Genomic DNA, 9,231 nt, shown 5'->3' on the forward strand with positions numbered 1-9,231 from the left:
AGTCTCTCTCACACACTCACACACACACACACACACACACACACACATTTTATTCTTTTATTTGGATTCACAAGACAAGCAACAGAGACGGAATCCAAATACCTTGGAAAGTCAGTTTGCAAGATGACAGGTACACATGGCTAACATACATTCACAAGTCCTTATATTTATCTTTATAGTTGTTATAAGGCACATTGTAAAAAGTAGTAGCCTTAAGTCAGACATATCAAAATGCACTCACTTCCCTGCATTAACGCTGGCAGTTACAACGGGTGCTGCTAGAAATTCATGCGGGTGTGCGGAAAGCCCAAATGCACTCCGCTGCGGCCATGACACACACACACACACACACACACACACACGAATGTGTGGCCTCAGCAATCATTTTCAAATGAAGGTTGAGCAGCTTAAGAATTATGAATGTCCTTTAAATTATAAGGTAGAACTGTTGAATACTAATTTGATTATAAGGAGGAATGCAAATCAAAACTATTTAATATATCAGACTTGAAATGAATTCTCGTCTGAAGTTCTGTAATTAATAGATCATAGCAAAACGTTTTTAACATTGATAATAATCTGAAATGTTTCTTGAGCACCAAATCAGCATATTAGAATGATTTCATTAAAATATATATATATATCTATATATATTTAAAATGGAAAACAGTTATTTTAAATTGTGATATTTCACAGTATTCATGTTTTACTGTATTTTTGATTAAATAAATGCAGTCTTGGTGAGCAAAAAAGACTTATTTCAAAAACATAAAAAAATCTTACCTATCTCATACTTTTGTATGGTAGGTTATTATAAATATATGCTTATTTTTATTATCTAAAACTGCCATTTCACAGACTAGTACAGACAAAAATATCACAAGACTATCAAATTGTAATATAATCATATTTGTTATTACAGTCATTACTAAAACTGTGTGGCTATAATGTATTACATATTTATTATATACAAATTATATCAAATTCCAATTCAACATCCTGTGATGTGTGAGCAATGTGATTGAAATTCACACTCGTTAATCAAAAGGATGCCAATTTTCAAAATTCTGAATTTGGCCAAATCCTGCTTAAAATGTAATGTAGCATTAGAAATGTATTGTCAAATTAAAAGTATCATTTTAAACTTTTTTCAATTGAAATGGTAAAGGATAGAGAGTGTACAGTAGATGTGTTGTTGTTCTGAGCGTCCATTATCTGAATCTAAGTCATTATATAACTGGTGGAGAGGGTACTACTCACTCTTTTTTTGGACACCACAGCTTTTTTCGTCCCCTGCCGATGAGGGTGAATTAAACTCAAGTGTGTTTGGGGTTTGCATCACATGTTGTTATTCCCGCAGGTCAGTGCGTCAAATCCATCTACACATTCAATGCAGTCTCAAGCCTGTGCTTCATTGCTGAAGGAGAGGGCTTCATTGTTACAGGTTCAGGTAGGTATCCGTGTTTGTGAGAGTGAGGTTGAGTTGACCATGCCTTGCATCAGTCTCGACATATCAGGTGCGTCTGAGGCTCAGTGTTATTGATCTTACACTAGACGCTGGGAAGCTGCAGGTGTGGAGCTGGAGCTCGCTGGAGAACTGTCAGTCAGAGAACGCACACCTGGACGCAGTCACCACACTACAGGTGGGCGAGTGCCATGGCAACAGAACTGTGCTGGCATCTAGAACTTTCCGAGTCTGTCCTTTAGAGCAGCACATGTTTAAAATAAAAGATTGTGCCTCCGCTCAAAGCTGAAGTGTTGCCTGTAGAGGAATCCCTTGAGAGCAGTTTTCTCCTCGCGATCTTTAAACACAGTCTAAAGTTCACAGAGATGTACAAGCTATTAAATGCCAACATTTAATGCAATCTCTGTCTCTTTTTAGTTAGTGATTTATGAATTTTGTGAAATGAAACTGGGCAGAGCAATATAATATAAAGATTTGTTAACAAACATTGGTTTTCACCAGACTCGCCAGCCAATGCGCAACGCTGAACTCATACGTCATCCGCCCGGAGCTGCTTCCGTGTACAACTGTTGGCGCAACCTACATTAAAGTGATTATTACGTTTTGAATTTGTTCACCCCCCGGAGCTGTGTGAGACACTTTCTTTTTATGGATGGGCGCTTTTTAGTTAAGTTCTTTTGGACTGCTGCACTGCAACACCTGCTAAGTGCCATTAAACAGCTTGAAAGATCAAAGACAATTTTAAATATAACTCCGACTGGATTCGCAGTTTTCTCCTCGCGATCTTTAAACACAGTCTAAAGTTCACAGAGATGTACAAGCTATTAAATGCCAACATTTAATGCAATCTCTGTCTCTTTTTAGTTAGTGATTTATGAATTTTGTGAAATGAAACTGGGCAGAGCAATATAATATAAAGAAATCAATAGATACAGAATAGAAGTAAATAAATCATGTAGCAATTGAGATAAGAAATAGGTTGTGATAAGAAAAAGAATACTCTAGCATCAAACAGAGGTGACACTCTCTTTCCATATTTAATACTGTTAGTTGGCACGAGTTGTCATGGAAACACAGTGGCATTTACCCTTCGTTCTCTCCGCAGTCCCAGGGTCCTCTGCTGTTCAGCGGCTCCGCAGAGGGATGTGTGTGTGTGTGGGAGGTGTCAGATGAACGGACGGAGCCCCTCCGCAGGTTGCACGTCTGGGGGCCAGAAGTCACAGGGTGTGGTGGGGATGACGGGAGGCTGATTCTGAGCCCCCGCGGTGACCGTGTGTTCCTCTCTTGTGGAAAGGCCAGCATACGAATCCTAAATTGGAGAACAGGTAATATATTGAATGTATTTTTATCTAAGTTTAATATTAATATGAATTAGGATTATATTTATTAATTTAATTAGTTAAAAGAATTTAGGATATATATATATATATACACACTACATATTTTTGATATTCGTTCATTTTTTATTATTTATTTTATTACAAATACAGTAAAAACAGTAATATTGTGAAATTTATTTACAATTACTGTTTACTATTTTAATAAGAATATATGAAAGTTTCACTTTTTGAAATAAGGTACAAAAAAATAGAACTTTTTCCACGGTATTCTAATTTTTAAGATGCACTTGTATATATATATATATATATATATATATCAGTGGTAGAGGTCTGCAAGCCTGACGGGGCCCGACACGCTGAGTCCATTCGGGCCTGGCTCGGTCCATTTATTTATTTATTTATTTTTTAACAGATCGGGCTCGGGTCTGACTCGGGCTCATTTAGCTTCTCTCCTTTTATTGTGCCCATATACGCACAGAGCACACATAGGCTACTGTATGAAATATTGTTATATTGATTATATTATAAATATTACTTTGCCTACGCAATACGCAACGCATACACACACGCATTAGCATACAGGGGACAGTTGATCATGCAGAGCATCAGGGAGAAGTTGGAGCGTGGGGAGTTACTAAAAGTTCCTAATGCTTCGGGAAAAGATGCATTTTGGATCATCCATGCATAGGCTACTGTATGAAATATTGTTATATTGATTATATTATAAATACTATACATCGCCTACGCAATACACAATGCATATACGCACGCATTAGCATACAGGTGACAGTTGACCATGCAGAGCATCAGGGAGAATTTGGAGCGTGGGGAGTTACTAAAAGTTCCCAATGCTTCTGGAAAAGCTGCATTTTGGAAGAGTTTTGATTTGATTACCACGACAAACAATGAGCCAATTGGTCATCTGCAGTGCAGAATCTGCAAACATATCCTTGCACATGACAGCAAAAAAACAGGAACGTCTCATCTACAACGGCATGTCGAGCGCGGCTGCGCTCCAGCTAACTCTGCTAGCACAAGCAGACAGTTATCAATGTCCGAGTTCTTGTCGAAGCCAGTGCCACCTAATGCCAGATGCCAAGTCATCGAGAAGTGTGTGGATTTCTGCTGCGAAGACATACGACCATTCCAAACAGTGGCTGGAGGACGGTTTATAAAGTTAGCCCAGGAACTAATAAACATTGGAGCAGCCTATGGTCGCCTGTCTGCTGAAAAGTTGCTACCTGACCCCACGACTATTTCTCGCAGATGCCAGGAAAAGGCAACAACAAAAAGAGAAGCGATTGTTGCTGAGATAAAAGAGGTGATGCGTTCAGTTAATGTTGGGATGACCACAGACATGTTGACTGATGACTACCGCAAGGTCAGTTACATGGCGATCACGTCACTTCATAACGTCAGATTTCAAGTTGAAAAGTAATGTACTCACCACTGCCATGTTCCCACACGATGAGGCCAAAACAGCTGAAAATATTCGCAAGGAATTACAGAAGCAGCTTGTGTCAGTTCTCAAGTTTGATCCCTCTGTAATGATTAAGGTGCTGTGGGTAACAGACCAAAGTTTGAATATTGTTGTTGTATTACGACTTTACCGGCACTTGGACTATCAGGACCACATCTACAACATGGTCCTTCGACATGCCTTGGACAACACCGAGCTGTCAGTAACAGTCCCAGATGTTGGTGGAACATTGCTGGCTGTCAAGAAAGTAGTCCGGTTCGTGAAACAAAGCGGTCTGGCAAGCCAGTTATCCAAGACCGTTCTGCAGATGGGAGAAACACGTTACAGCACTGTATTTCTCAAGCTCAAGTCTATCAAGGACGTGTATGCTGAACTACGTGAAAAGCTGGAGAGTCGTGAGAGGCTCAAAGAATGGCTGATGTGTCCCCAGATGTTCTGGAGTTTTTGGTCAGTTTTCTCCACCCCTTCTATGAAGCCCAGCGGGAGTTGGAAGGTGATCAATATCCAACCTTGAACCTTGTTGTGTTGTGGCACGAGAGGCTGAAGCGTCATTGCCAGCCAGTAAGAGCTGACATGCCTTACCAAGCCACCATCCACCAGCGCCACTTGGAATGGATTGGTAAAAAGGTCCAGATTCAGCCACTCCATAAACTGGCAATATTCCTGTGGCCAAAATTCAACCAGTTGCGGATGTTCTGTGAAACTGAGAGAGATGCCATCCTGCAAGATGCGAAGAGTTGGATCGCAAGCTATTGAGCAACAGGTGGAAATGCGACTGAGGAGCCAGCTAGAGATGTGACGTCAGGCAGACGTCGGGCTGAACAATTGCAGACGTTGTCGGGCTGGGGCCAGGTTAGGGCTGGAGTTTTTGGCCCGTGCAGGGCTCTAATCAGTGGTGTGCGGTGGTGTTTTGAAATGAGGAGTCTTCAAAGGTTTTTTTGTATCAAATGTAAATATCCTAATCACATTGTCTTGCTTAAATAAACATCGCTTACACTATTAGAGAAAGAAAAAGAAAAAAAATTCTACTGTATATTTTTACATTAACAATCGTAAGCAATATTTAAAGCCATGTATGAATCTCAAGTTATTATTTTTAAGCATTTTACATTTATTTCAAAATAATAACTCAAGGCAGTGACAATTTAACAATATTTTTATTTGTGAACTTATGTTGAGCTATTCTTTTTAATAATTAGCTTTTAACTATTTTTGAATTTTTCGGGTGATCACTCATCAAAGCTCGGTAAATATTGGTCACAGACACAGAGATTCACTTTAAATTTCACCAAGACTAAAAACTCCTACTTTCAAGTCTTATTTTGATGAAATACAGTGTTTATATCTAAGTGTGCGAGTTGTTTACTTACTTTTTAAATTAGTTTTCCCATTAACATCATTATATTGTTCATTCAAACTGATTCATTAACGCGGAACGAGCATGAACACAAGAGGTGGGATTAATAGCATGAACAAATCACAGCCACAACAAATCACATCGCAATGGAGGCATTGGAGGCATCAAGTGACTTTTCCCATTCATTCTGAATAACCCCCCACTAAACCCACCGCACACTTTAGGGGGTCTGTTAAAACTCAATGGGCTCAGGGGAGGCGAGAAGGATGCTGACTCCCACTGTAACTTTACCTGCTAGTGTCGCTGTTGGACAATGTTTCTTTTAAAAAATGAGGGATTTATACACTTTTTAATGATATGTTTTGCAATATTGGCATTGTTTTATTTTTCTACTACGATTTTTTTTTCCTCATCCAAAATATATTTTGAGGAGACACTGCCTCCCTTGCCTCCTTTCCGTTATAGAACCACTCAAAAATCGGAAAACAAAACACTTTCAAAACAGGAAACAAAAACGAGGAGAAGGGGCACGGCTTACTGTTCGGTCCTGTCTTCTGTCAGGGTGCTGCTGCCACTGTGTCGGATACGAGGAGCGAAGGAGCGAGGAGACATCGAGGAATATAGAAATCACAGAATTTATTAACACACACTTAGTACAGGAACCTAAGGACGTTTAAGACAGGATGAAGGACTCAGGAAAACACAGGGCTTAAATAACAAGGAACTAATTGGGACACACCTGAAATCAGTGAACAATCAAAACACGGGAGAAACTAGGTCATGGAAGGCACATGGGGAGAAAAACACAAGACACAGGACTGACACTTAAACAATAATAATTATATGTATAAATAATATTAACTTTGTGTATATTTAAATATATTTACTTGAATTTACAATCAAATAAATCACTGTTAATCTCATATATCAATTATTTGATAAAAGCAGCCCTCAAATTAGAAAAAACTACAAAAAGATATTTCAAAGACATTACATAAAAGTGTGCAGATGAATAGGCCCACTTTTTTTTTTTTACTTATTCACACCAAATAAACATGTTAAATCAACATAATCCTATGATCTGCCATCAGAACCAATATTTAGTCAACATCTTATTTTATAAAGCACCTCTCAGAGATATGCAGGATTCTGTCGCAATAAATATTTTACAACCCCCATTGGACCTTCATTTGTTCTTTGACTCAGGGCTATTTAACAGATTTATTAATGGAATACATCTTGACTGAGTCTGTTCGCTCAGAGCTGCTAATATAATCTGTGTTAAAGTCCCAGTGGCTCAGAGAACACAGACAGGAGAGGGGGCTGTTTGCCCCAGGGCAGAGGAAAATGTAAAAAAAACATCCGCCACTTTCTCATTTTAATCCCGTTTTCTCACAGGATATTTGGCTAAAGGCCATTATCTCAAAAGAAAAAAAAACCTGTAAACAATTACATCAGATAAATCAGAGTTACTGGTAGGAGCACACCATGATGCGACACTCTAATCGAGAGCGCTGAGATTCATAATGACCCCAGTTCATCAAACAACTCGTAGCTGGAGCTCTAAAAGAATTAATGAGCTTCTTACAGACAAAAAAAAAACATTGGTATTAACGGCATAAAACACACAGCAAAGTCGGCAGCTATTGACAGAGTAGGAAGGGAGTCTATATATAGACAGATTATGTGAGTTTAATTACTTTTTGTTTATGGTTTATTTGCGTTTCAGTGGATAAATGTTAGAAAGTGCCCCTAATGATGCATATTTGCTCTCTCCAATCATGTGCAGGCATGATGACCAGACTAACCAATCACAGCAGCACTGCTGGTGTCACAGATTGCGTCAATCAAATACCCGGTCTTTTGATCGGCTCTTGTTTTGACATTACTAACGGAGAGAGCACAATTAACCGTGAGTGAATTTAACATCAATTTTATTTTAACACCTTTGAAAACTGTGAGTTGTATAATCACCTTTTTTTCTTTCACTCTTTCAGTGTTCTCGCTTCCCCAGAGCAAATACCTGGTTTCACTCACTTCTTCAGATCTTCCCAGGATTCTATGTTTTGCTGCGTGGCTAACAGCAAGTGGGGACCATCGTTGGGTCACAGGGGGTCGTAACCTCATTGTTTGGGAGCAGCTTCCTGGAAGTTTTAAAAAGAGGTGTGTTTTTTTTTTTCCAGATATAGAGGTCTATTTCATGTATCTCAAATTCACTTTCTCTAAGAGATGTACTTCACAGCCCCTTCTGCCCATTACTTATCCCTTCACAACTTACTTTATATAATGTATTACTGTACGGTATATATCAAATTCGTAGACATTCACTGACACATAGTTACTAATATAAGACACTCTGCTCAATGTTTCATTTAGTCAGTATATCAATATGTATATCAGTAATGAGATACTGGCTGGAATATAGTATCTTTGGGATGCTTATTAATGAGAAGTCTGCAGGAATGCTCCGGGCACAGTTTAATTGACAATGAGAACCGTAGCTCACATCGAGTGCTGGATGCCGAGCCGATGATCACTTTGTGGAAAAATTATTGATTTCTTTGTAACTACAATTCTGTCTAGAGCTACAGGTCTCAGCTGGTGGGTTACAGGAAAAACAATGCTGAATGCAAATAATCAAATGCAACTAGCCATATAATTCTGCATATTTAGATTTGTGAAAAAGACTCAGGTTTTTAAAGGGGAGAGAAAACGATTCCCATTTCATTTGTTGTTGATGTCAAAGACTCTGCATCATGTATTTTCGAGCTTAATCTGTCACTTGGAAGCTATCCAAATCAGGCAGATGCCAACATTTCATGGCGATATTAATATCAATGTTTAATTTCAAGGACATTTTTTGCTTACATTGCTGTTGGTTTCTGGTCTTAACTGGTCTCCCAGCCTTGTCAGGCTGGTCTGTTCACTGGTTTTACAGTAGTTTTGGGCACTTTTCAGCTGGGCAGGCTGGAAGACCAGATTAAATCATCTAAGACCATCTTAGACCGGTTTAATTGACAGAGCAATAAACAGTTTTGGTGCTGTGTTGGGCCACCACTCGATGTCCAATGTAAAAACCAAAACCAAAGACTTTGCATTCAATATTCTGACACATGGAACCTATCCAAATTAGGCAGAGGCCAACATTTTATGTCAGTATTAATAATAATGTTTAATTTCAAGGACATTTGTGTTTACGTTTGTACACACTACTGGAAAAAAACGTCTTAAACCAGCCTAACCTGGTTTGCCAGTCTTAGCTGGTCTCCCAGCCTGGTCAGGCTTGACTGATCAGGCTGGCTTTTAGAGTGGTTTTAAACACTTTTAAGCTGGTCGCCCAGCAAAACCAGCTAAACACCATCTTGGAGAGATGGGAGATCAGATTTAACCAACTAAAACCAGATTATTCTGGTTTAAGCAGTTTTTTTCAACAGAACAATTAAACAATTTTGGTGCTGTGTTGGACGAGTAACTGCTGAACAACTAAAGGTGCAGTCAGGGCCATCATTAGGGTGGTGCAACTGGTGTGGCCGTAGCAGACCCTGTGGCGAACTGACCGAGCCCGAGGGGGACACCCCCCCCCCCCCCC

At 39.3% G+C, this 9,231-nt stretch overlaps 1 protein-coding gene across 1 annotated transcript in view; it reads left to right on the forward strand.

Annotated features, from left to right (window-relative positions):
* The window catches only part of LOC107717458 (lissencephaly-1 homolog), a 13,638-nt gene that overhangs the window by 2,805 nt on the left and 1,602 nt on the right, over window positions 1-9,231 (forward strand). The window contains exons 8-12 of the mRNA XM_016524222.1: window positions 1,361-1,450; window positions 1,555-1,643; window positions 2,571-2,790; window positions 7,432-7,554; window positions 7,640-7,805. Coding sequence (XP_016379708.1) covers window positions 1,361-1,450; window positions 1,555-1,643; window positions 2,571-2,790; window positions 7,432-7,554; window positions 7,640-7,805 — 688 coding nt within the window. The remainder of the gene's footprint in view (window positions 1-1,360; window positions 1,451-1,554; window positions 1,644-2,570; window positions 2,791-7,431; window positions 7,555-7,639; window positions 7,806-9,231) is intronic.

Source organism: Sinocyclocheilus rhinocerous, unplaced genomic scaffold (genome assembly GCF_001515625.1).
Source record: "Sinocyclocheilus rhinocerous isolate Xijiao unplaced genomic scaffold, SAMN03320098_v1.1 scaffold1622, whole genome shotgun sequence".
NCBI lineage: Eukaryota > Metazoa > Chordata > Actinopteri > Cypriniformes > Cyprinidae > Sinocyclocheilus > Sinocyclocheilus rhinocerous.